Source organism: Ranitomeya imitator, chromosome 3 (genome assembly GCF_032444005.1).
Source record: "Ranitomeya imitator isolate aRanImi1 chromosome 3, aRanImi1.pri, whole genome shotgun sequence".
NCBI classification, from domain to species: Eukaryota; Metazoa; Chordata; class Amphibia; order Anura; family Dendrobatidae; genus Ranitomeya; species Ranitomeya imitator.
In genome coordinates, this window is record NC_091284.1 from 31219292 (window position 1) to 31247026 (window position 27735).

The following is a 27735-nucleotide window of genomic DNA, read 5'->3' on the forward strand; positions in this document are numbered from 1 at the left end:
CACAGACATTCTATGGAGATAGAGGCAGACACAGACATTCTATGGAGACAGAGGCACTAGAGTCAGACACAGACATTCTATGGAGACGGAGGCATTAGAGGAACACACAAACATTCTATGGAGATAGAGGCAGACACAGACATTCTATGGAGATAGAGGCAGACACAGACATTCTATGGAGACAGAGGCACTAGAGTCAGACACAGACATTCTATGGAGACGGAGGCATTAGAGGAACACACAAACATTCTATGGAGATAGAGGCAGACACAGACATTCTATGGAGACAGAGGCACTAGAGGCAGACACAGACATTCTATGGAGGGGAGGAGCTAGAGGCAAACACAGACATTCTACAGAGGGGAGGAGCTAGAGGTGTACACAGGCACTCTATGGAGAGGGAGTTCTCCATTCAGCTTCATGAGCACCAACTGTCATTTTTTATCCCATTAATGAGAAAATTCACTGAAGACAGATTTTACCTGTGAATTAACAATTATGTTAATGAAAGATTAGTCCAGAAGAAGAAAACAGATTTCTCTGATACAAAGTTTATTTTCATGCGTATTATTGACAATATCTTTTTTTCATATTTTGAAGTTTCCTCCCGGCTAAAATGGTGGCCCTATCTTTTTTTTACATGAACAAGGTTGGGAGAATTTTTTTTTTTTTGAACAATAAATTTTTATTGAGTTTTGCAAATAAAGTGATAAAGAAGAATCTCAATACAGACATATGTTTGCAGTATGTATAAGAAAGCATTTAAAAAGTTAACAAACAAACGAACACGCAACAGGGAAGGAGGCAAGGGAGGGGAGGAGGAAAGCCCGAGGAGGGGGTTATATTATGTCCAATTCCAGCTAATGATTCAATCAGAACCATGAAGATCAGGGTTAGTTAGATGGAATACAGGTGTGGCAAAAGGGGTGTGGTTAGCGTACTCCGCCCAGGGAAGCCATATTTACTCAAATTTACCAGCTTTCTAAGTATGCGGTTAATTTTTCATTTATCATGTACCAAGAAATGCGTGTTTTAACCGCAGATAAATCTAAATTTGGTTTCTTCCAAGCCAAAGCTATTGTTTGTTTGGCTGCCAGGAATATAAAGGAAATGAGGGCTTGAGTGTGTTTAGGGATATTGGGGATGCGTTTGTTAAGTAAAGCCTCCCAAGGTTTTTTTTTTTAAGGTTTGTATTTGTTATAGAGAAGACCAGGTGATACATTCTGATCCAAAATCTACGTACAATCGGGCATAGCCACCATATATGGAACATATCTCCTGTGGAATTGCACCCTCTAAAGCAATTTGGAGAGTAGTTAGCGACTGCTTTGGCCACTCTGGCTGGGGTCAGGTACCACCTGGTCAACACCTTATAGTTGGTTTCCAACATAAGGGTATTTAATATTCCTCCCTTAGAGGAGGACAAAATTTGGGACCACTCTGAATTAGTCAAAGTGAAGCCAATGTCGGACTCCCAGCGAAAAGTGTATTTCAAAGAGCGCCTGTGAGAGGAGGAGTTGATATGAGAGTAAAGGAGAGATATAATGCCTGGAGCATGTGGATTTTGACGGCATCTTTGTTCAAAGGGGGTAAAGGAATAGGGACGGGTAGAATTTCTTAATAATGAATTGACAAAGTTTTTAAGTTGCAAGTAGCGAAATACTTCTCCAGGGGGGGAAATTATATTTCTCGCTCAGGACCGAGAATGCAATAATCCCATCAACATTAACAAGATGATGGACTCTGGTTATCCCTGCAGCAACCCTTAAACGAAAGTTCCTGAGGGATTCCATGCCTGGGGGGAACTGGAGATTGCCCCAAAGCAAGGGGCAAAAATGGTGAGATTAGTTGTGAGGAGTATTTCAATGAATCCCAAATCTTAAGAGAGTGCGATACAATAGGGTTCGAGATGTGCTTACGTTGTGCCGGGAGAATCCATAGTAATGTGTCCAGAGTACCTGAGGGGCATTTGGTGCCTCTAGAGAAAGCCAGAGTGGAGGTTCAGAGTAGGCGTGATATAGGGTCAGTTGACCTAATTGGGCTGCGTAATAATATTTAGAAAGATTGGGAACTCCTAAACCTTTTAAACGATGACGATAAAGGGTAGCTCTATTAACCCTGGGGAGGCCTCCTTTCCAAACAAAGGTATCAACTAATCGTTGGGCCATTTTGAGATAGTGTGAGGGGACAGGGTTTGGCAAAACCCGAAATAAGTAAAGTAATTTGGGGAGAATAGTCATCTTCAATGCACGCACTCGGCCGAGCCAGGAGAGGTGTAATTTTTCCCATGACTGGAGGAGTAGACGGAGTTTACGGAGCATATGGGGATAATTAGCTGTAAAAAGGGAGTGATTGGCAGTCAGTTTCACCCCTAGATGGTCCAGGTGGTTAGTAGCCAATTGAAACGGAAAGTTGTGTTGGAGCTGTGAAACAATAAGTGGAGGGAGGGATATATTCATGGCATAAGATTTTGAAGGATTAACTTGTAAACCAGAGATATGTTCAAAATTACTAAGGGATTGAAGTAGGGCCGGCAAGGATGTCTCTGGCGTTGATAGGAGAAGTAGCATGTCGTCTGCGAACAAGAAAAGTTGGTGAGAAACTGAATCTATCTTCACACCTTGTATATTAGGGTTGAGGCGAAGGTGAATGGCTAATGGTTCGAATGCTAAAAAGAATAATGAGGGCGATAGAGGGCACCCTTGGCAAGTGCCTCTACTAATGGGGAAGAGCGCAGAGGAGAAGCCATTATAGCGTACGTAGGCCGATGGAGAGCTGTAAAGAGCTTGAATCCATGAAAGAAAGTAGTCGGGAAACTTCCACTTCCGCAAGACCGCAAACAGATAAGGCCAAGAAATAGAGTCAAAGGCTTTTTTAATATCCAGTGACAATAACATGCTTGTTATGTTGCGCTGTTTGCAGAGGTGCAGCAGGTGGGAGACGCCCCGTATGTTGTCTGAGGCTTGTCTACAAGGAACAAAGCCTACTTGATCCCTTTGTATTAGAGTTCCCAAGCCTGGATTCAGTCGCTGAGAAAGAATTTTAGCTAGTATCTTAAGTTCTATGTTAATTAGGGATATTGGTCTATAGTTAGACCAAAGTAAGTGATCTGCGATAGGTTTTGGTATCATGGATATTGCAGCCATTAAAGAGGCTCCCCCTGGTTTATTACCATCCCTTAAGGAGTTAAAATAATTAGTGAGATGGCGAATTAATAACGATGCGTATTTTTTATAATAGACGGCCGTAAATCCGTCAGGACCTGGTTTTTTATTAATTTTCAGTTGTTGAATAGCTAATTCTATTTCACTAGGGGAAATGGCCTGATTTAAGCTGATTTAAGAGTTCAATCATGTTAAAACTAAGGGCTGGAAGGGGCATAGAGTCTAAAAAGGTGTCTAGCGTTTGTGAATTTATAGTGGTATTTACGCTGTATAACTGTCTAAGTTTTTGCTGGAACAAATGGGTAATCTGTTGTGGATTGGATGTAATACCCAAAGGTGTACGTAAACGTATGGGGGGACGAGGCAGAGGTAGGCATTTTAAATGAAGAGCTAAGTTAGAGTTATTCTTATTATTAAGGGTATAGAAGCGTTGTTGTGACCAGCGTATGGTGCGGTCCGCGTTCTCAAAAGACAGAGGTCAAGTTCTATAAGTGCAAGGGAAATGTCCTTGTACGTAGCAGGTGAGGGTGTGTTCTTCATATGGGACTCCAAAACTAATACCTTGTTCTCTAGTTCAGCTACCCTTGCACATCTATCTTTTTTCTTGCGAGAGGCCTCTTGAATACAGAAGACTCTTAGTATTGCAATTTGGGCTTCCCGTAGGGAAATTGGCGAGGAAGCTGAATGTTGATTCAAGGAGAAGTAATCATCAAGATGATTTTTCAATTTTTTGAGCAATTTCAGGGTAAGAGAGCAATGAATCGTTTAGAGTCCAGTTAAATGTTCGGGCCGTGGGTGGAGTGTGGAGCATATGAATTGAATCGGAGAGTGATCTGACCACGGAGTAGATTGGATAGAAATATTTGACACATTTGGAATAAAGGATGGACGGACAAAAATATGGTCAATTCTAGTGTACACTAAGTGGCGTGAGGAGAAGTAAGTATAGTCTTTGTCTGAAGGATGCAAGTCTCTCCAAAGGTCTACCCAATGGTGTTGGGAGAGGAGCTTGTTAAGGGCAGCTGAGTCCGTAGATTGGTATAGTGGCAAGGAAGTAGGGGATTGAGGGTTTGTAGACTTATCAAGGCTAGCTTTAAGTATGCAATTTGAGTCCCCACATAGTAGTGTGGTCCCTTGGGCATGTTCAGAGACTAGATCCAATAATTGAGAAAAAAAGGCAGCTTGATGAGTGTTAGGAGCGTAATAGGAAACAATAGTCACCAGCTCATCTGAAATTGAGCCCGTCACCAATAAATAGCGGCCCTCTTTGTCTACGACTGAGGATTTAAAAACGAAGGGAACAGATTTTTTGAAACAGATAGCGACACCCTTGGTTTTGTTTGGGGCATTTGCTAAATAAAAAAGCGGGTAGGAGGTGGACAGAAACCTTGGGTGAGAGCTAGTTGAGAAGTGTGGCTCTTGGAGGCACACCACATCTGCCGGTTGAGATCTGTAGTAGCGTAAGGCCTTAGTGCATTTGGGCGGAGAATTGAGGCCCCGCACATTGTGTGATATAATTGTTAGTGGCATGATGAAAGGATGTTAGACATGCCTATGATAGCTACTAATCGTGGTTTGTAGATGAAAGTGAAAGTATTGTTTTGGAATGGACCAAGTTGGTAGAATTCACTCGGGCGAGTAACAGGAATGGGAGATTGGATAGGCAGAACAATACGTATAGTACTGATAGGGTGAGGGAAACCTATGGGGGGAAAAAGGGTAAGTTTAACAATGGCTAAGCACAAGGTGCTAAGCAGCAGTGTGTAAGGACACTGTGGGGTCATATGGATTTGTCAGGGACAACGCAATATAATATAAAATAAGTAAAGAGAAAAAAAATGTAGATATAAAGGGTGTGTTGGGATGGGATGGATCAGGGTGAGCTGGCTATATAAGTCTACGAATTGAAGGGTATTCAAACGATTTCTAGAATTTTGTATAAATCTGAGTATAGTGTATGGAGTATGGCATGAATAAACCAGAGAGTAGATCCAGTTATGGTCTAGTGTCTTAAGAAGAGGGATTAGACAGCACAATTTTAGAAGAGGGGAAATCTTATCAAGTACCTACATACCCAGAATGTAAAGTAACATAACGTAGTACAATACTGGATCAATAACAGCACAATTGAATTTAGAACAAATCATAATAGGGTAACAGTATTAAGTACCAACATAACCAAAATACAAAGTTATATAACGTAATATAATACTTGGTCGGCAATGGTGTAGGAAATTATAGGACAAGTCTCAGGAATGTAAATGGAGGGAGTATAAACCACCGACATGTATAATGGACATAGTCGCTTGTCCTAAAGCCGAAGTACTCGACTACCTCCGGAGAAATGAGAGTCAAAACTGTGCGCTCCGAAGATATCTGGAAGAAATAAACTGAAAAACCACATATAGAGAATTCTTATCAGAGGAGGCGTTACAATACTTCTAGAACTCAGACGCATATACAGTACATAGTCAAAGTTTCTGAGCAGTGACGAATAATAGGCTGACAGTTTGTATAAAGAGCCATATAGACACCATGTAAGGTAGCCTATTGAATAACTGGAACTCAAGGTAGGATTATGTTTGTGTACATTTTTTCAAGGGGGAATAGATGGGTCATGCGGGCTGGAGCGGCGATACCTGGGCCGAGGCTGTGAAGAAGATGTTGAGGGGGGCAAAGGGGGATCCATGAGCTGTAACTTAGTGAGGCAGCGGCTCGCACCTTCGGGGGAGAGGACTGTGTGGACCACTTCGAGATGAGTAAACATCAGTTTAAAGGTGAATGCCCAGCGATACTTAACGTTCTTTTAGCGAAGAATGTCTAGATATGGTTTCATTGCCCGTCTTTTGCCGATGGTAGTAGGGGCCAAATCAGGAAAAAGTTTGTAGGGATGACCTTGGAATACCAAGGGTGCTGATTTTCTTGCCGCCTGTAAAAGTTGTTCTTTCTTTTTTTTAAAAATGCAGCTTTAGAATGATGTCTCTCGGTGGGCCTTCCGGCTTGCGTTTGCTCAGGGCTCTGTGGATGCGGTCCATTTCTAAACGCTCAATAGAGATACCGGGTAGAAGTTCTTGAAACAAAGCTGTCGCCGTGGACTGGAGATCTGTGATTGTTTCAGGCAGTCCTCTAATTGTAATGTTACTTCTACGGGCACGATTTTCAAAATCCTCTAATTTATTGTTAAGGGTGTAGATCTCGTCGTGGAGCATCTCGATATCTTTTTCATGAGTGGCAAGATTTGGGAGGGTGGAGTCCATCTTGTTCTCAAGGTCAGAAGTACGGAAACCCAGCTCTCTGATCTCTTTAGTTAGATCTTTAGTCAATTTGTCCGACATTTTGAGTAACTCGGAGTGTAAAATGGACTGGAACTGTGAGAGTAAAGCTGTTTGGTCTGAAGTTGGAGTGTTTGGGATCCTGGTTGTAGAAACTGGAATGATCTCTGAGTCTGCTCTATCTGGTATAGAGGAATTGGAAGATTCCGATTGAGAGTGTGGTCCGAGAGACATGTTAGCGTCCAGGTCCGTTAATGCAAGGAACCTATTGCTGGAGTATTTTGAGTTGGTTTTGCGCAGTTTAGGCATGAGGACGGCTATTTATTATATGGAATCCTAGCATTTATGTCCAGCTTTAAAAAAAATGAAATTAAATTAAAGGAGAGGCATGTTATGCGTTGTCCCCTTCAGAATAAGAGGGGGTATGGATTAAGTCATAAAAGGAGTCCTCAGGGTACAATGTAGAATGAATCCAGGCGGACTGATTTGTTCGAGTTCAGTGTAAAATTAAAGTTCTATGTGCTAAAGGACAAAATACGATATATGTTTGAAATGGCCAGCAGGTGGCGGAATTTATCCAAAAGCCTGCGAAATGGGCACAATATTAAATGAAAACTTCATCAATTATCCGCAATGTGCGGATTTTAACGGAAATGTTAACAGGAGTGATGCCGTGGCCAGTAATAGGGCTCTGGTGTAGAATGGCGTCCGTCCGTGTGAGCAGGGTAATTGTCAGAGCCGTGCTCGCCTATTCTGACGGTGTTTGATAAAGAGGGGAACGAAAGAATAACGTCTCTTGACAATGTGGCTTAAGACTCTTCCTCTCAGGAGGCTGTAAGTACAGGGGCTCCACTATGCACAGTCCCCAGGCAGTCTATCACTCCAGGGAACAGTCTGCCCTGGGGGAGCGCAGACACCCCAGGTCAACTTGGTGTCCAGCGTGCCACAGATCACGGGATTATAGGACTGGGTGGGCCACTGTGATCTATGATGTCTCCCCAGCGCTCACCTCTGTCAGGCAGGCCTCTCTCACCGCCGCCGGCCCCGAGCTGGTGGTTGAAGTTGCCGCGAGATCTGGGCACCAGGAGACGCTGCAGGAGGGTGGGTGCCCCAACAAGGAGGCATCCCCGGAGTGCCCGGTAAGCAGGCGAGCACCGCTGGTTCTTTTCTATCCCGGCGCTGTCTCTGCAATAAGGGAGCTGGTGCCGGGCTCAGACGCAGGGAAGGAAGAGAGGGGCCAGGCAGGAGATGGCGCCGGAGCGTCCGCCCTCCTTATTCCAATCTCCTCACCTCCTCCTGACTCCAGAGCTTCTCCGGCAGGGCCACCTGGCTCCTGCGATGACAGGGAAGGGCCCCACTGATGTTCTGTCTGCCGAGGTCTCGCGTTCCGATATGGAGAGGCGTGGTGAGTCCACAGATAGATGGTGGGCTGCGTTCACCCCTAATAGGCTTCAGGCCTGCCTGTAGGCCTCAGGTCCTTGCCATGTCCCTGGCACAATTGCGTAACCAAAGCGGTCAGATATTATGTCCAGGGCTTAGGGACAGTCGGTTAGTGCCCTCTAAATGCGTGGATGGGTCAATAAGAGTTTTAAACTTGGGGGATTTTACAAGCTATCTGAGGAGCCTAAGGAGAGCATGTCTTGCTCCCTAGTGCCGGCCACGCCCCCCAAGGTTGGGAGAATTTTTGAATGAGTGGTGGAATACCCTTTTGAAGTAAAATATTTAATTTTGTTTACTTCAGAAAGATTCAGTGTTCAGCTTTAAAAAAAATTCTGGTTGAGCAAATTTAACGGTTTAGCATTTGGAAGGAAAGTTAAAAAATGTTCTGCTTCGAAAATCGAGTGCACAACTTTCAAGTGATAAATATCCATTTTATTGTTCTAGAACTCGTCCAGAAACGTTTTAAAGACGTAGCTTCTACACGTTTTGCTCAGTTCGAGAAGCTTTCCTACGCTGCCACAGTAAGGTTTATAGAAATTGTGTTGTCTACCTTAAAAATATACTGTATATTTTTGCATCAAGTATACCTTCTGAGATAAAGAGGGTTTCTGGGCTGAGTGTAAATGTTTGCAATCATTATATGTGACTACAAAATCCTGAAGCCTAATAATGTGCAATATGCACACTGTCAGGGTTAACCTTTATTGCCTGCTAAGTCAGTTGTGACATGACTTCCTCTATGTGAGACAAGCAACTTTTTCTGCTTCACTTGATGTTTTGGGACAAGTTGATAAGCAGCCATAAAAGGGCAATCCTGACAGTTTGCATGTCTCACACTGTTAAGATTAGACAATCTGAAGTCACATGCAGAAGCCTAGAATTTTTTTGTTAATAGAAGAAAGGATTGGAGGATTATTTACTCATAGAATCCTAGAATCTTAGAGTTGGAAGGGACCTCCATGGTCATCGTGTCCAACCTCCTGCTCAATGCAGGATTCACTAAACCATCTCAGACAGATTTCTGTTCCACCTCTGTTTGAAGACTTCCATTGAGGGAGAACTCACCATCTCTCGTGGCAGCCTGTTCCACTCATTGATCACCCTCGCTGTCAAAAAGTTTTTTTCTATTATCTAATCTGTATCATCTCCCTTTCAGTTTCATTCCATTGCTTCTCGTGTTTCCATGTACTAATGAGAATAAGGATGATCCCTCTACACTGTGACATCCCTTCAGATATTTGTAGACCGCTATTTAGTCTTCTTTTAGCTTTCTTTTTTCCAAGCTAAACATTCCTAGATCCTTTACCCGTTCCTCATAGTACATACTTTGCAGTCCGCTCACCATCCTGGTAGCTCTTCTCTAAGCTTGCTCCAGTTTTTCAATGTCTTTTTTTTAAGTGTGGTGCCCAGAACTGGACACAGTATTGCAGATGAGGTATGACCAAGGAGGAGTGGAGGGGGATCATTACTTCACATGATCTAGACTCTATGCTTCTCTTAATAAATCCTAGAACTGTGTTTGCCTTATTTGCTGCTGCATCACATTGTTGTCTCCTGTGTAGTCTGTGATCTATTAGAATAGCCAAGTCTTTTTTCACACGTGCTGTTGCTTAGTTCTGTTCCTCCTATTCTGTAGATGTAATTTTCGTTTTTCTTGCCCAGATGTAGAATCTTGCACTTCTCCATTAAATACCATTCTATTAGTCTCTGCCCGTTGTTCAAGCTTACCTAGATCCTTCTGAAACCTTTCTCTGTCTTCTCTAGTGTTAGCTATCCCTACTAGCTTTTGCATCTTCTGCAAATTTGATTAGTTGAATTTCAGTTATCTAGATCATTTATAGAAATATTGAACAACACTGGGGCCAGGACAGAGACTTGTGGTGCCCCAATTGAAACACTCTTCCAATTGGATGTGCAACCATTTGTGAATCCACCTAACCGCAGCTTTGTTAATCCCATAGTTAGCCATTTTTTCACTAAGGATAGTATGAGATATGCTCAGATTCTTCACCTTTAATTTCCACTTATCTTTCATATTTGCATTCTCTTTTCTTCTGTGTTCCAAGCATAAAATTGAAGATATTTCACACAAGCAGAAAAAAGACGCAGAGGCGGCAATCGCGTTACAATTCGAAATGGAGAAAATCATTTATTGTCAGGACACTCTGTACTGTGAGGCGTTCTCAGTTTTAAAATCTACAGACAAAGATCAGATCCTGCATGACCTGAGGCAGCTGACAATAAAGGATGCGTGCTGCCATCTGGAAGCTTATTTTAAGGTGAGTCACTAATGTGCGGGATTGTATAGCACAAGATATCTACAAATAGCAGTACAGCCGCAGAACTCGAAAGTCATCTCTTAGAAATGTTAGAAGAGGGAAAATCTATTTTTTCTCTTGTTGGGGTTTTCACCTTCCTCTGGATCCTCATGTTAAGTGGATCTACTATGGGTTGGAGCCACTGTAGGATCTGGAGCCACACGTTAGGTTGAACTTGATGGATTTAATTCTACCTTCAGCCTCACAAACTATGAAAACTATGAAAGAAGAGGCAGCACAGAACCAAAGAAGGTTCAGAGTGACAAAGTGGAACAGTTGAGGGCCATCCTAATTTATTTTTTTTTAACCCTTCAGCCTTTAATAAGCCGCCATTTTTTCTGGATTCATTCAAAAGAAAAATCAAAGGATGATTCCCATTTTTTTTTTTTGTTTGTGTAATTTTTGCGCTTTCTAACTCTTTCAGAACACCACCACTCGTTTGGCTAATCAAGTCCCTCTGATTATTCAGTATCACATCCTATATCAGTTCAGGAAGAAATTACACTATGAAATGATCCGCCTGCTGGAAGAACGAAACCAAACTGACCTCCTAGAAGAAAAGGACGGTCGGTCCGGAGACAGAAAGAGGCTGAAGGATCAGATTCGGCGGCTCAAGATGGCTCGGGAGCGTTTGCAAAGATTTTCACATAGTAACTGAAAAACAAATTTTTAAGAACTTTTTTTCTTAGCACTATTTTATCTGAAGATTTTATTATAATTATGTGAGTTAAAAGGAGAAATCCGTCCTTATTTTTTAACAAGAAAAACCGTCCCGGTGTGATCTGAAAGTAAGAAAAAAAAACTATTCTCACTTATTGATCCATGGCTTCATTGTGCTGTCAAGTGCAAATTTCAGTCAATTCTTCCTATAAAAAAAGAAGGGTGGTCAAACCTTCCACCTTTTTGAAGAATGATTGGTCGAAAGGCTTATGAGGCCATTAAGCTCTTAATACATTTCTAAACATTTTACAGCTTTTTTCATTTTTGCAGTAGCTTGAATAAATGCCGCGGTTTAACGGGTCAACCACATCACACATTTACTATGGCTTACGCAAAAAAATTTGAGTAAATTTTAGCTTCATTTCTTGCATGCACAACCCAAATATGTAACAAATTTATTAAGAGCTGTGCAATAAATTTGTCATCTGTCACTCCAATGTTTTTTTTTTACTGACATATGTTTTCCAGATTTTTTTACTTATTTTTCTTACACATCGCTGTATCACGTTATCCAGTAAACTGAATTAAGGAAAGGTTATTGTTTCCCTGATGATTTCAAGAATTCTTGTGACTAAATACAGAGTTACTTACACAAATAATATGCAAATTATTGCAAAAATTGCTAATATATCATTCACAGAAAACATATGCACGCTATTATACTACTGAAATATTGTTGTATATTACCAAGGTTGTAACGCATTAAAGACTACACCTCCACTCCGATTTTAGTATTTATTTATTTGCTTCCTAAATTCAAAAGTTAATAAACTTTCTAACTTCATAAGGCCGGTTTCACACGTCAGTGGCTCCGGTACGTGAGGTGACAGTTTCCTCACGTACCGGAGCCACTGACACACGTAGACACATTGAAATCAATGCATCTGTGCAGATGTCATTGATTTTTTGCGGACCGTGTCTCCGTGTGCCAAACACGGAGACATGTCAGTGTTCGTGGGAGCGCACGGATTACACGGACCCATTAAAGTCAATGGGTCCGTGTAAAACACGTACTGCACACGGACGTTGTCCGTGTGCAGTCCGTGTGCCGTGCAGGAGACAGCGCTACAGTAAGCGCTGTCCCCCCCACTGGTGCTGAAGCCGCCATTGATATCTTCTCTGCAGCAGCGTTTGCTGTAGAGAAGATATGAATATTGCTTTTTTTTTTTGTTTCTCGTGTTTAAAATAAAGATCCCTGTCCCCACCCCCCTCCTACCCCCTGTGCACCCGCCCCCTGTTCTTAAAATACTCACCCGGCTCCCTCGCTGGCTGGCGCTGCTTCCTGTCCTGGCCGCACCTTCTACTGTATAAGCTGTTGTGAATTCTGTTGTTAAGCTCCCTCCTGTGGTCATGAATGGTACTTCGGCTGGTTCTGTCCATGGGCTTCCTCTGGAGGCTGTGAGTGGAGCTGCTGCTTCTGAGGTTCCTTCCACAGGTGACGAGGTTAATTCGTTAGCTGGCTGCTCTATTTAACTCCACCTAGATCATTGCTCCATGCCACCTGTCAATGTTCCAGTATTGGTCTAGTTCCCTCCTGGATCGTTCTTGTGACCTGTCTTCTCAGCAGAAGCTAAGTTCCTGCTTGTTTTTCTCTGTTGCTGTTTTTTCTGTCCAGCTTGCTATTTTGATTTTTGTCTTGCTTGCTGGAAGCTCTGGGACGCAGAGGGAGCGCCTCCGCACCGTGAGTCGGTGCGGAGGGTCTTTTTGCGCCTTTTGCGTGGTCTTTTTGTAGTTTTTGTGCTGACCGCAAAGTTACCTTTCCTATCCTCTGTCTGTTCAGTAAGTCGGGCTTCACTTTGCTAAATCTATTTAATCTCTGTGTTTGTAATTTTCATCTTTACTCACAGTCATTATATGTGGGGGGCTGCCTGTTCCTTTGGGGAATTTCTCTGAGGCAAGGTAGGCTTTATTTTTCTATCTTTAGGGCTAGCTAGTTCCTTAAGCTGTGACGAGGTGCGTAGGGAGCGTCAGGAGCGCTCCACGGCTTGTCCTGTATTATTAGTAACTATCAGGTCATTCCGTGTGCTCTTAACCACCAGGTCCATTATTGTCCTCACCACCAGGTCATAACAGTACAGGTGGCCCAAAGTATTAATGCATCTCAATAGAGGGATAAGAGAAGTTCTGAGACCATTTTTTTTTCTTTGCAGTGTGTTTTGTCTCTCTTTTCCCCTTTACCTCTGGGTGGTTCAGGATACAGGTGTAGATATGGACATTCAAGGTCTGTCCTCTTGTATGGATAATCTCACTGCAAGGGTACAAAACATTCAAGATTTTGTGGTTCAGAATCCGATGTTAGAGCCTAGGATTCCTATTCCTGATTTGTTTTTTGAGGATAGATCTAAGTTTCTGAATTTCAAAAATAATTGTAAATTGTTTCTTGCTTTGAAACCTCGCTCCTCAGGTGACCCTGTTCAACAAGTGAAAATCATTATTTCTTTGTTACATGGCGAACCTCAAGACTGGGCATTTTCCCTTGCGCCAGGAGATCTGGCATTGCGTGATGTTGATGCGTTTTTTCTGGCACTTGGATTGCTTTATGATGAACCAAATTCAGTGGATCAGGCAGAGAAAATCTTGCTGGCTCTGTGTCAGGGTCAGGATGAGGTAGAGATATATTGTCAGAAGTTTAGGAAGTGGTCTGTACTCACTCAGTGGAATGAATGTGCGCTGGCAGCAATTTTCAGAAAGGGTCTCTCTGAAGCCCTTAAGGATGTCATGGTGGGATTTCCCATGCCTGCTGGTCTGAATGAGTCTATGTCTTTGGCCATTCAGATCGATCGACGCTTACGTGAGCGTAAAACTGTGCACCATTTGGCGGTATTATCTGAGCATAGACCTGAGCCTATGCAATGTGATAGGACTTTGACCAGAGCTGAACGGCAAGAACACAGACGTTGGAATGGGCTGTGTTTTTACTGTGGTGATTCCACTCATGCTATCTCCGATTGTCCTAAGCACACTAAGCGTTTTGCTAGGTCTGACACCATTGGTACGGTACAGTCGAAATTTGTTTTGTCCGTTACTCTGATTTGCTCTTTGTCATCCTATTCTGTTATGGCATTTGTGGATTCAGGCGCTGCCCTGAATTTGATGGACTTGGAGTATGCTAGGCACTGTGGTTTTTTCTTGGAGCCCTTGCAGTATCCTATTCCATTGAGAGGAATTGATGCTACGCCTTTGGCCAAGAATAAGCCCCAGTACTGGACCCAATTGACCCTGTGCATGGCTCCTGCACATCAGGAGGATATTCGCTTTTTGGTGTTGCATAATCTGCATGATGTGGTCGTTTTGGGGTTGCCATGGCTACAGGTCCATAATCCAGTATTGGATTGGAAATCTATGTCTGTGTCCAGCTGGGGTTGTCAGGGGGTAAATGGTGATGTTCCATTTTTGTCTATTTCGTCATCCACCCCTTCTGAAGTCCCGGAGTTTTTGTCAGATTACCGGGATGTATTTGATGAGCCCAAATCCAGTGCCCTACCTCCTCATAGGGATTGCGATTGTGCTATCAATTTGATTCCTGGTAGTAAGTTTCCTAAGGGCCGACTGTTCAATTTATCTGTGCCAGAACACGCCGCTATGCGGAGTTATATAAAGGAATCCTTGGAGAAGGGTCATATTCGCCCGTTGTCGTCACCATTGGGAGCAGGGTTCTTTTTTGTGGCCAAGAATGATGGTTCTTTGAGACCTTGTATTGATTACCGCCTTCTTAAAAATGAGCACAGTCAAATTTCAGTACCCTTTGCCGCTGCTGTCTGATTTATTTGCTTGGATTAAGGGGGCTAGTTGGTTCACCAAGATAGATCTTCGTGGTGCGTATAATCTTGTGCGTATTAAACAGGGCGATGAATGGAAAACAGCATTTAATACGCCCGAGGGCCATTTTGAGTACCTGGTTATGCCATTCGGGCTCTCCAATGCTCCATCAGTATTTCAGTCCTTTATGCATGACATCTTCCGAGAGTACCTGGATAAATTCCTGATTGTATATTTGGATGATATTTTGGTCTTCTCGGATGATTGGGAGTCTCACGTGAAGCAGGTCAGAATGGTGTTCCAGGTCCTTCGTGCTAATTCTTTGTTTGTGAAGGGGTCTAAGTGTCTCTTTGGAGTTCAGAAGGTTTAATTTTTGGGTTTCATTTTTTCCCCTTCTACTATCGAGATGGACCCTGTTAAAGTCCAGGCCATTTATGGTTAGACTCAGCCGACATCTGTGAAGAGTCTGCAAAAGTTCCTGGGCTTTGCTAATTTTTATCGTCGCTTCATCAGTAATTTTTCTAGTGTTGCTAAACCGTTGACTGATTTGACCAAGAAGGGTGCTGATGTGGTCAATTGGTCTTCTGCGGCTGTGGAAGCTTTTCAGGAGTTGAAGCGTCGTTTTTCTTCTGCCCCGGTGTTGTGCCAGACAGATGTTTCGCTCCCGTTTCAGGTCGAGGTTGATGCTTCTGAGATTGGAGCAGGAGCTGTTTTGTCGCAAAGAAGTTCTGATGGCTCGGTGATGAAACCATGTGCCTTCTTTTCTAGAAAGTTTTCGCCTGCTGAGCGCAATTATGATGTTGGCAATCGAGAGTTGTTGGCCATGAAGTGGGCATTCGAGGAGTGGCGTCATTGGCTTGAAGGAGCCAAGCATTGCGTGGTGGTCTTGACGGATCACAAGAATTTGACTTATCTCAAGTCTGCCAAACGGTTGAATCCTAGACAGGCTCGTTGGTCGCTATTTTTCTCCCGTTTTGATTTTGTGGTTTCGTACCTTCCGGGCTCTAAGAATGTGAAGGCTGATGCCCTGTCAAGGAGTTTTGTGCCCGACTCTCCGGGTGTTACTGAGCCGGTGGGTATTCTCAAAGAGGGGGTAATTTTGTCTGCCATCTCCCCTGATTTGCGGCGGGTGCTGCAAAAATTTCAGGCTGATAGACCTGACCGTTGCCCAGCGGAGAAACTGTTTGTCCCTGATAAATGGACTAGTAGAGTTATCTCTGAGGTTCATTGTTCGGTGTTGGCTGGTCATCCTGGAATCTTTGGTACCAGAGATTTGGTGGCTAGATCCTTTTGGTGGCCGTCTTTGTCGCGGGATGTGCGTTCTTTTGTGCAGTCCTGTGGGACTTGTGCTCGGGCTAAGCCCTGCTGTTCTCGTGCCAGTGGGTTGCTTTTGCCCTTGCCGGTCCCGAAGAGGCCCTGGATGCATATTTCTATTGATTTTATTTTGGATCTCCCTGTCTCTCAAAAGATGTCGGTCATTTGGGTGGTTTGTGATCGCTTCTCTAAGATGGTCCATTTGGTACCCTTGTCTAAATTGCCTTCCTCCTCTGATTTGGTGCCGTTGTTTTTCCAGCATGTGGTTCGTTTACATGGCATTCCGGAGAACATCGTTTCGGACAGAGGTTCCCAGTTTGTTTCGAGGTTTTGGCGATCCTTTTGTGCTAGGATGGGCATTGATTTGTCTTTTTCCTCGGCTTTCCATCCTCAGACAAATGGCGAAACCGAACGTACTAATCAGACTTTGGAAACATATCTGAGATGCTTTGTTTCTGCTGATCAGGATGATTGGGTGTCCTTTTTGCCTTTGGCTGAGTTCGCCCTTAATAATCGGGCCAGCTCGGCTACTTTGGTTTCGCCGTTTTTCTGCAATTCTGGTTTCCATCCTCGTTTCTCTTCAGGGCAAGTTGAGTCTTCGGACTGTCCTGGTGTAGATACTGTGGTGGATAGGTTGCAGCAGATTTGGACTCATGTGGTGGACAATTTGACATTGTCCCAGGAGAAGGCTCAACGTTTCGCTAACCGCCAGCGCTGTGTGGGTCCCCGACTTCGTGTTGGGGATTTGGTTTGGTTGTCGTCTCGTTATGTTCCTATGAAGGTTTCCTCTCCTAAGTTTAAGCCTCGTTTCATTGGTCCGTATAAGATTTCTGAGGTTCTCAATCCTGTGTAATTTCGTTTGACCCTTCCAGCTTCTTTTGCCATCCATAATGTATTCCATAGGTCGTTGTTGCGGAGATACGTGGCGCCTGTGGTTCCATCCGTTGAGCCTCCTGCCCCGGTGTTGGTTGAGGGGGAGTTGGAGTATGTGGTGGAGAAGATTTTGGATTCTCGTATTTCGAGACGGAAACTCCAGTACCTGGTCAAGTGGAAGGGTTATGGTCAGGAAGATAATTCCTGGGTCTTTGCCTCTGATGTTCATGCTGCCGATCTGGTTCGTGCCTTTCATTTGGCTCGTCCTGGTCGGCCTGGGGGCTCTGGTGAGGGTTCGGTGACCCCTCCTCAAGGGGGGGGGGGTACTGTTGTGAATTCTGTTGTTAAGCTCCCTCCTGTGGTCATGAATGGTACTTCGGCTGGTTCTGTCCATGGGCTCCCTCTGGTGGCTGTGAGTGGAGTTGCTGCTTCTGAGGTTCCTTCCACAGGTGACGAGGTTAATTCGTTAGCTGGCTGCTCTATTTAACTCCACCTAGATCATTGCTCCATGCCACCTGTCAATGTTCCAGTATTGGTCTAGTTCGCTCCTGGATCATTCTTGTGACCTGTCTTCTCAGCAGAAGCAAAGTTCCTGCTTGTTTGTCTCTGTTTGCTATTTTTTCTGTCCAGCTTGCTATTTTGATTTTTGTCTTGCTTGCTGGAAGCTCTGGGACGCAGAGGGAGCGCCTCCGCACCGTGAGTCGGTGCGGAGGGTCTTTTTGCGCCTTCTGCGTGGTCTTTTTGTAGTTTTTGTGCTGACTGCAAAGTTACCTTTCCTATCCTCTGTCTGTTCAGTAAGTCGGGCCTCACTTTGCTAAATCTATTTCATCTCTGTGTTTGTAATTTTCATCTTTACTCACAGTCATTATATGTGGGGGGGCTGCCTGTTCCTTTGGGGAATTTCTCTGAGGCAAGGTAGGCTTTATTTTTCTATCTTTAGGGCTAGCTAGTTCCTTAGGCTGTGACGAGGCGCCTAGGGAGCGTCAGGAGCGCTCCACGGCTATTTCTAGTGTGTGTGATAGGATTAGGGATTGCGGTCAGCAGAGTTCCCACGTCTCAGAGCTTGTCCTGTATTATTAGTAACTATCAGGTCATTCCGTGTGCTCTTAACCACCAGGTCCATTATTGTCCTCACCACCAAGTCACAACAATAAGCGGTCACGTGGGGCCGCTGATTACAGTCATGAATATGCGGCTCCACCTCCCATAGGGGTGGAGCCGCATATTCATTACTGTAAATGAGCGGCCCCAAGTGACCGGTCATACAGTAGAAGGTGCGGCCAGGACAGGAAGCAGCGCCAGCCAGCGAGGGAGCCGGATGAGTATTTTAAGAACAGCGGGCAGGCGCACAGGGGGTGGGAGGGGGCTGGGGACATGGAGCTTTATTTTAAACACGAGAAACAAAAAAAAAAGGAATAGTCATATCTTCTCTACAGCAAACGCTGCTGCAGACAAGATATCAATGGCGACTTCAGCACCAGATGCAGGGGACAGCGCTAAACTTTAGCGCTGTATCCTGCACGGTGCGTGTGGTACCCAGTGGGCGCACGGGCGGCACACGTGTGCCACACTGATGTGCCGCACGTTTGCCACACTGATGTGCCACAGAAACGCACGGGCACACGGACACGGATAATTCCGGTACCGATTTTTCCGGTACCGGAATTATCTGGACGTGTGGGACTGCCCTACTACTTTGCTGCTGAAAAGGGTATGTTCCCACGATCAGGAATGGCTCAGGATTTGCTCAGGATTTCACGCAGATGAAATCTGCACCAAATCTGCATCTGAGGTCACTGGCAGGTCTCCTGCGTTTTTGGTGCGTTTTTTACATGTGTTTTTGATGCGTTTTCTCATTGCATGCGTTTTTTTGTCACTTGAAATAAAGCTAATTGAAAGTTGTCTTCTGGGAATGAAAAAAAATGATTTCCTGTTTGCAGATATATTGGGGTTAAGTTCCTGTAAGGAGGAAGACCAGACTGCAAGTGCCTGTGCCAGATCAGGTCCAGAACTGCTGAGGCTGCGTCCCATGTTGTCCGGGAGAAGGCAAAAAATCCTGGACAGGTTCCCTGACCCGGAAGCTGGTGGCACGATTATAAGTAAAAGCGAGCGCAGCGTTGGGCGGTTTTCCCACTGGCGGTGAGAGATGCAAGGTGCTTGCGCAGCGGGCTCCAGGGGGCACGCAGCCGGGCCGCAGCGACACGTGGCTGATCAAATATCGGGATGCTGCCGGAGCCCACTGCAATAATAAGGAAATAGTCGGGAGCCCTGTTCAGGTAAGCGTCGCACGCCAGACTAAGAGAAAGGGCAGAGTTCAGGACCTTTCGCTGCCACCCTCGTCGTCGAACCGTGGTCTGCAGGACCTCGTTGGATAAACATCATGCCAGCTGTAGTCGGCGCTTCAGTCTTGGCGGGAACAGGCAGCGCACAGCACAGAGAGAGAAGTGCAGTGTGCCCAGTAGCTGGCAGAGAGCGAGGTGCCGCGTGCTTCGTGATCTTGAGTACAACGCCCGTGCCACATAGAGAAAGCCGAGTACTGGACAGACATTTGCGGTCTACCTTGCCAGTTGACACTTGCCAGTCCACGTTGGACTCTGTCAGTGTGGCAACCCTATTTGCTTTGGCTACACCAACTTATGGACTAGGGGCTCAGCGGGTAAAGACGGAGACCGCCTGCTGCCGCCAGAAGACGGACCGTTGTTTGCAGGACCCCACTGGAACAGCACTGCACCAGCCGTTGTTGGCGCTACTGCATTCAAAGCTTCAGTTGTGAACTGGGAGGCCTCTGACAGGATAAGTGATTTAAAGAACTGCCATTAACTTGTTTATTTCTCATTAACATTGCCTATTGTTTGCCATTGAACTGTTCAACCCTCATTTAACCATTTATCTCACTGTAAGGAGTTAATCCCCTGTTAAATTAAAACTGTTACATTTGTTAACCCCTGCTCTGCCTTCTGTCTGTCACTGCATCTCGCAACCTGCTTACATTCCCACGGTCAGTAAATGCTGCGGGTTGGACGCTGCATACATCTGTAATGTTCAACATGCAGCATCCAGCTGTTACAGCATAGTGGATGGGATTTCAAGAAATCCCATCTCCACTATATATAAACTGATGCCCGCAGCTCACCTGCAGAGATGGACATGCGGCGCATCTTTCCAGACTGCAGCATGTAAATTTATGTAGTGGAGACGTACTGTCTCCACTGCGTAAATTACCCATTCACTACGATTAGATGCAGTAAATCCGCATTATCTTCCTAGTCACATTATTATTTATTAAGTGCGGGAACGCAGCTTACTATGCATGTGTACTAATTTACATAATGGTGAATCTTGTGACACAGCCGGATGTACCTAACACAGGAAGTGGAGGGAAGCACAGAGAGGTCCCCTCCTTTTTAATATATATATATAATTGTCTAAGGGTTTTTCCGTCTGTCTGTCTTTCTGTCTGTCCTGGAAATCCCGCGTCCCTGATTGGTCGATGCCGCCAGGCCTCGACCAATCAGCAACGGGCACAGTATCGACGTAGAAATCCCACGTCTCCTGGCGGCCTCGACCAATCAGCAACGGGCACAGCGACGATGATGTCATAATGGTTGCCATGGCGACGATGATGTCATAAAGGTTGCCTCGATCAATCAGCGACGGGCACAGTCTGCCGCGAATTCTGGAATCATCATTGTCCATATACTACGGGGACATGCATATTCTAGAATACCCGATGCGTTAGAATCGGGCCACAATCTAGTAAATAAATAATAATTTTTAAAAATGGTGTGGGGTCTGTTGTGAATTCTGTGGCAGAGCTCCCTCTTGTGGTCACAAGTGGTACTTCGGCTGATTCTCTCTGTGAGCTTCCGTTGGTGGAGGAAAGTGGTACTGCGGCTTCTGAGTTTCCTTCCTCAGGTGATATTGTGAAGTCGTTAGGTGCTACCCTATTTAACTCCACCTAGTGCTTTGATCCTGGCTTCCAGTCAATGTTCTAGTATTGGACCTGTTTCCTCCTGGATCGTTCCTGTGGCCTGCTGCTCTGCATAGCTAAGTTCCTCTTTGCTATTTGTTTGCTGTTTTTTTTTCTGTCCAGCTTGTCAATTTGTTTTTTCTGCTTGCTGGAAGCTCTGGGACGCAGAGGGTGTACCTCCGTGCCGTTAGTTTGGTACGGAGGGTCTTTTTGCCCCCGTTGCGTGGTTTTTGTAGGGTTTTGTGTTGACCGCAAAGTTACCTTTCCTATCCTTGCTCTGTTCAGAAAGTTGGGCCTCACTTTGCTAGGTCTATTTCATCTCTACGTTTGTCTTTTCATCTTAACTCACAGTCATTATATGTGGGGGCTGCCTTTTACTTTGGGGTATTTCTCTGAGGCAAGGTAGGCTTATTTTCTATCTTCAGGCTAGCTAGTTTCTCAGGCCGTGCCGAGTTGCATAGGCAGCGTTAGGCGCAATCCACGGCTGCCTCTAGTGTGGTTGGAGAGGATCAGGGATTGCGGTCAGCAGAGTTCCCACGTCTCAGAGCTCGTTCTTGTTTTTTGGGTTGTTGCCAGGTCACTGTGTGTGCGCTGACCTCTATGTCCATTGTGGTACTGAATTACCTTTCATAACAGTACTGGAAGACCAAAGTACTAATGATTCTCAATAGAGGGAAGAAAAAAGTTCTGAGACCATTTTTTTTTCTTTGCACTGTGTTTTGCCTTTTTTTTTCCCCTAGACATTTGGGTAGTTCAGGACACAGGTGTGGACATGGATATTCAGGGTCTGTGCTCTTCATTGGATAATCTCGTTATAAATGTACAAAAGATTCAAGATTTAGTGGTTCAGAAGCCTATGTTAGAACCAAGAATTCCTATTCCTGATTTGTTTTATGGTGATAGAGCGAAGTTTGTGAATTTCAAAAATAATTGCAAACTGTTTCTGGCCTTGAAACCTCGCTCCTCTGGTGATCCAGTTCAACAAGTGAGAATTGTTATTTCTTTTTTGCGTGGCGATCCTCAGGACTGGGCATTTTCCCTTGCGCCAGGGGATCCTGCATTAAGTAATATTGATGCATTTTTCCTGGCGCTCGGATTGCTGTACGATGAGCCTAATTCAGTGGATCAGGCAGAGAAGAATTTGCTGGCTCTGTGTCAGGGTCAGGATGAGATAGAGGTATATTGTCAGAAATTGTCAGTGGAATGAAGGTGCGCTCGCAGCTATTTTCAGAAGAGGTCTATCTGAAGCCCTTAAGGATGTCATGGTGGGATTTCCTATGCCTGCTGGTCTGAATGAGTCTATGTCTTTGGCCATTCAGATCGGTCGACGCTTGCGCGAGCGTAAATCTGTGCACCATTTGGCGGTATTACCTGAGCTTAAACCTGAGCCTATGCAGTGCGATAGGACTTGGACCAGAGTTGCACGGGAAGAACATAGACGTCTGAATGGGCTGTGTTTCTACTGTGGTGATTCCACTCATGCTATCTCTGATTGTCCTAAGCGCACTAAGTGGTTCGCTAGGTCTGCCACCATTGGTATGGTACAGTCAAAATTTCTTCTGTCTGTTACCTTGATCTGCTCTTTGTCATCGTATTCTGTCATGGCATTTGTGGACTCAGGCGCTGCTCTGAATTTGATGGACTTGGAGTATGCCAGGCGTTGTGGGTTTTTCTTGGAGCCCTTGCAGTGTCCTATTCCATTGAGAGGAATTGATGCTACGCCTTTGGCCAAGAATAAGCCTCAGTACTGGACCCAGCTGACCATGTGCATGGCTCCTGCACATCAGGAGGTTATTCGCTTTCTGGTGTTGCATAATCTGCATGATGTGGTCGTGTTGGGGTTGCCATGGCTACAAGTCCATAATCCAGTATTAGATTGGAAATCCATGTCTGTGTCCAGCTGGGGTTGTCAGGGGGTACATGGTGATGTCCCATTTCTGACTATTTCGTCATCCACCCCTTCTGAGGTTCCTGAGTTCTTGTCTGATTACCGGGATATATTTGATGAGCCCAAGTCCGATACCCTACCTCCGCATAGGAATTGTGATTGTGCTATCGATTTGATTCCTGGTAGTAAATTCCCAAAAGGTCGACTGTTTAATTTATCTGTGCCTGAGCACGCCGCTATGCGGAGTTATGTGAAGGAGTCTTTGGAGAAGGGGCATTTTCGCCCGTCATCGTCGCCATTAGGAGCAGGGTTCTTTTTTGTAGCCAAGAAGGATGGTTCACTGAGACCTTGTATAGATTACCGCCTTCTAAATAAGATCACGGTTAAATTTCAGTACCCTTTGCTATTATTATCTGATTTGTTTGCTCGCATTAAGGGGGCTAGTTGGTTCACCAAGATAGATCTTCGTGGTGCGTATAATCTTGTGCGTATTAAGCGAGGCGATGAGTGGAAAACTGCATTTAATACGCCCGAGGGCCATTTTGAGTATTTTGTAATGCCATTCGGACTTGCCAATGCTCCATCAGTGTTTCAGTCCTTTATGCATGACATCTTCCGAGAGTACCTGGATAAATTCCTGATTGTGTACTTGGATGACATTTTGATCTTCTCGGATGATTGGTAGTCTCATGTGAAGCAGGTCAGAACGGTGTTTCAGGTCCTGCTTGCTAATTCTTTGTTTGTGAAGGGATCAAAGTGTCTCTTTGGTGTCCAGAAGGTTTCATTTTTGGGGTTCATCTTTTCCCCTTCTACTATCGAGATGGACCCTGTTAAGGTCCAAGCCATCCATAATTGGACTCAGCCGACATCTCTGAAAAGTCTGCAAAAGTTCCTGGGCTTTGCTAATTTTTATCGTTGCTTCATCTGCAATTTTCCTAGTATTGCTAAACCATTGACCGATTTGACCAAGAAAGGTGCTGATGTGGTCAATTGGTCTTCTGCTGCTGTGGAAGCTTTTCAAGAGTTGAAGCGTCGTTTTTCTTCTGCCCCTGTGTTGTGTCAACCAGATGTTTCGCTTCCGTTCCAGGTCGAGGTTGATGCTTCTGAGATTGGAGCAGGGGCCATTTTGTCGCAGAGAAGTTCTGATTGCTCGGTGATGAAACCATGCGCCTTCTTTTCCAGGAAGTTTTCACCTGCTGAGCGAAATTATGATGTGGGCAATCGAGAGTTGCTGGCCATGAAGTGGGCATTCGAGGAATGGCGTCATTGGCTTGAAGGAGCTAAGCATCGCGTGGTGGTCTTGACTGATCATAAGAACTTGACTTATCTCGAATCCGCCAAGCGCTTGAATCCTAGACAAGCTCGTTGGTCGTTGTTTTTTGCCCGTTTTGACTTTGTGATTTCATATCTTCCGGGCTCTAAAAATGTGAAGGCGGATGCTCTGTCTAGGAGTTTTGTGCCCGACTCTCCGGGTGTATCTGAGCCGGTGGGTATCCTCAAATAGGGAGTAATTGTGTCTGCTATCTCCCCTGATTTGCGGCGGGTGCTGCAAAAATTTCAGGCTGATAAACCTGATCGTTGCCCAGTGGAGAAACTGTTTGTCCCTGATAGGTGGACGAATAAAGTTATCTCTGAGGTTCATTGTTCGGTGTTGGCTGGTCATCCTGGAATCTTTGGTACCAGAGAGTTAGTGGCTAGATCCTTTTGGTGGCCATCTCTGTCGCGGGATGTGCGTATGTTTGTGCAGTCCTGTGGGATTTGTGCTCGGGCTAAGCCCTGCTGTTCTCGTGCCAGTGGGTTGCTTTTGCCCTTGCCGGTCCCGAAGAGACCTTGGACACATATCTCTATGGATTTTATTTCAGATCTTCCCGTCTCTCAAAAGATGTCAGTCATTTGGGTGGTCTGTGATCGCTTCTCTAAGATGGTCCATTTGGTACCCTTGTCTAAATTGCCTTCCTCCTCTGATTTGGTGCCATTGTTTTTCCAGCATGTGGTTCGTTTACATGGCATTCCAGAGAATATCGTTTCTGACAGAGGTTCCCAGTTTGTTTCGAGGTTTTGGCGAGCCTTTTGTGGTAGGATGGGCATTGACTTGTCTTTTTCCTCGGCTTTCCATCCTCAGACTAATGGCCAGACCGAACGAACCAATCAGACCTTGGAAACATATCTGAGATGCTTTGTTTCTGCTGATCAGGATGACTGGGTGTCCTTTTTGCCTTTGGCTGAGTTCGCCCTTAATAATCGGGCCAGCTCGGCTACCTTGGTTTCACCGTTTTTCTGCAACTCTGGGTTCCATCCTCGTTTCTCTTCAGGGCAGGTTGAGTCTTCGGACTGTCCTGGTGTGGATACTGTGGTGGACAGGTTGCAGCAGATTTGGACTCATGTAGTGGACAATTTGACCTTGTCCCAGGAGAAGGCTCAACGTTTCGCTAATCGCAGACGCTGTGTGGGTCCCCGACTTCGGGTTGGGGACTTGGTTTGGTTATCTTCTCGTCATATTCCTATGAAGGTTTCCTCTCCTAAGTTTAAACCTTGTTTTATTGGTCCGTATAGGATTTCTGAGGTTCTTAATCCTGTGTCTTTTCGTCTGACCCTTCCAGATTCTTTTTCCATACATAACGTATTCCATAGGTCATTGTTGCGGAGATACGTGGCACCCGTGGTTCCATCTATTGATCCTCCTGCCCCGGTTTTGGTGGAGGGGGAGTTGGAGTATATTGTGGAGAAGATATTGGATTCTCGTGTTTCTAGACGGAAACTCCAGTATCTGGTTAAGTGGAAGGGTTATGCTCAGGAAGATAATTCCTGGGTCTTTGCCTCTGATGTCCATGCTCCCGATCTTGTTCGTGCCTTTCATATGGCTCATCCTGGTCGTCCTGGGAGCTCTGGTGAGGGTTCGGTGACCCCTCCTCAAGGGGAGGGTACTGTTGTGAATTCTGTGGCAGAGCTCCCTCTTGTGGTCACAAGTGGTACTTCGGCTGATTCTCTCTGTGAGCTTCCGTTGGTGGAGGAAAGTGGTACTGCGGCTTCTGAGTTTCCTTCCTCAGGTGATATTGTGAAGTCGTTAGGTGCTACCCTATTTAACTCCACCTAGTGCTTTGATCCTGGCTTCCAGTCAATGTTCTAGTATTGGACCTGTTTCCTCCTGGATCGTTCCTGTGGCCTGCTGCTCTGCATAGCTAAGTTCCTCTTTACTATTTGTTTGCTGTTTTTTTTTCTGTCCAGCTTGTCAATTTGTTTTTTTCTGCTTGCTGGAAGCTCTGGGACGCAGAGGGTGTACCTCCGTGCCGTTAGTTCGGTACGGAGGGTCTTTTTTCCCCCTTTGCGTGGTTTTTGTAGGGTTTTGTGTTGACCGCAAAGTTACCTTTCCTATCCTCGCTCTGTTCAGAAAGTTGGGCCTCACTTTGCTAGGTCTATTTCATCTCTACGTTTGTCTTTTCATCTTAACTCACAGTCATATGTGGGGGCTGCCTTTTCCTTTGGGGTATTTCTCTGAGGCAAGGTAGGCTTATTTTCTATCTTCAGGCTAGCTAGTTTCTCAGGCCGTGCCGAGTTGCATAGGCAGCGTTAGGCGCAATCCACGGCTGCCTCTAGTGTGGTTGGAGAGGATCAGGGATTGCGGTCAGCAGAGTTCCCACGTCTCAGAGCTCGTTCTTGTTTTTTGGGTTGTTGCCAGGTCACTGTGTGTGCGCTGACCTCTATGTCCATTGTGGTACTGAATTACCTTTCATAACAGGGGTCCCCTTATATTTGTTAACCAGCCAGAGTAAAGCAGACTACTGGGACTGTTATTTCAGGCTGGTAAGGATCCAATATCCATGAACCTGTTAGGGAGAGCCAGGGTCGTAGTTGTGGCTGGGACTATCTCTTTACACGTGCCCTGGCCTCCCGCCACATGCACACAATGTCCCCTTTTTAGCGTACTTCCAGCTACATCATCTGCACCGTCAGGGTTCCTTCTGAGCAGCCAAAGTTCTGCTGCTGCTGTTGTTTGCCAAAACAGCGGGATTCGAACTCGGCTTCAGGAAAATGGCCGCCGCGATGTCCATCTGCGCACGCGCGGCATCCCGCTGCCATTTTCCTGAAGCCCCGGGAAGCAGGAGACTCCATCTGTGCACGCGCAGCCTCAGGAAGATGGCCGCGCCCACCGAGAAACCGCTGAATAGCGGCGAGCGCGCTCTTTTTCTACAGCTGCGCAGTGCATTCGGCACTTGCGCATTCGAGAAGCACTACGCCACCAACGGGAACATAAGCAAGATGTGGGGGAGAAACGGCGCTGTGACCACGCCCATCCGACCTGACCAGCCTGATTGACAGGCGAAAAAGGCCACTTTTGTAAGGTATTTCGGCAGCATAGGTAGGGAATCGGGACAAAAAATACCCTATTGTAAAGCACAGCTCAGGCCCTATTTAATGTTATTTTTATCTCCTACTGAAAAACCGGGGTGACAGGTTCCCTTTAAATTATTACTGCTGTTCAGCTGCTGCCAATTGGCTGCAGCATTCACAAAACGCACCTGCCGTGGTTTGCTGCAACCAGGACACTGGAACTGAGTAAAGAGAAACAATGCCTTTCTGGGAGAGGACTGTCGTGTTTATTTCATTTTTTTTCTCCTCCTTGGACCCATGAATAAAAGGTTGTTCGCTTTTTCAACTAAAGGGAATATCTAAATTGACCCCCTACAAATGTGTCAGCCACCTACATCTGCAGGTAAAGGTTCCCTTTAATTACAAATTTAAAGCTGAAGAACTTCACCTGATCTATCCTTACTTTTGCACAGCTTTATCTTGTGACATTCTATCAGTGTACCTTCAAAGTTATCAACAGACAGAAAACAAGACAGGGATAAATAAGATTACATTATATTACCAGGCTTGGCTGATTCCCTATGTAACAAGGGGGCACGGGGTGGTAGACATGGGCGAGTCCACTAAGGCACAGGCAGTGAGCACCTCGGCCCCTTGCACATAGAAAGACAGATAAAGTCCCGATACTTGCAGCATAGTCATTTACCTC

At 45.3% G+C, this 27735-nt stretch overlaps 1 protein-coding gene across 1 annotated transcript in view; it reads left to right on the top strand.

Moving 5' to 3' along the window:
- Positions 1-11641, top strand: part of LOC138672581 (interferon-induced GTP-binding protein Mx-like) — a 66147-nt gene extending 54506 nt beyond the window's left edge. Inside the window, exons 15-17 of the mRNA XM_069760710.1 lie at positions 8321-8397; positions 9943-10155; positions 10619-11641. Coding sequence (XP_069616811.1) covers positions 8321-8397; positions 9943-10155; positions 10619-10852 — 524 coding nt within the window. The 3' untranslated portion in view covers positions 10853-11641. The remainder of the gene's footprint in view (positions 1-8320; positions 8398-9942; positions 10156-10618) is intronic.
- Positions 11642-27735: the final 16094 nt, after the last annotated feature.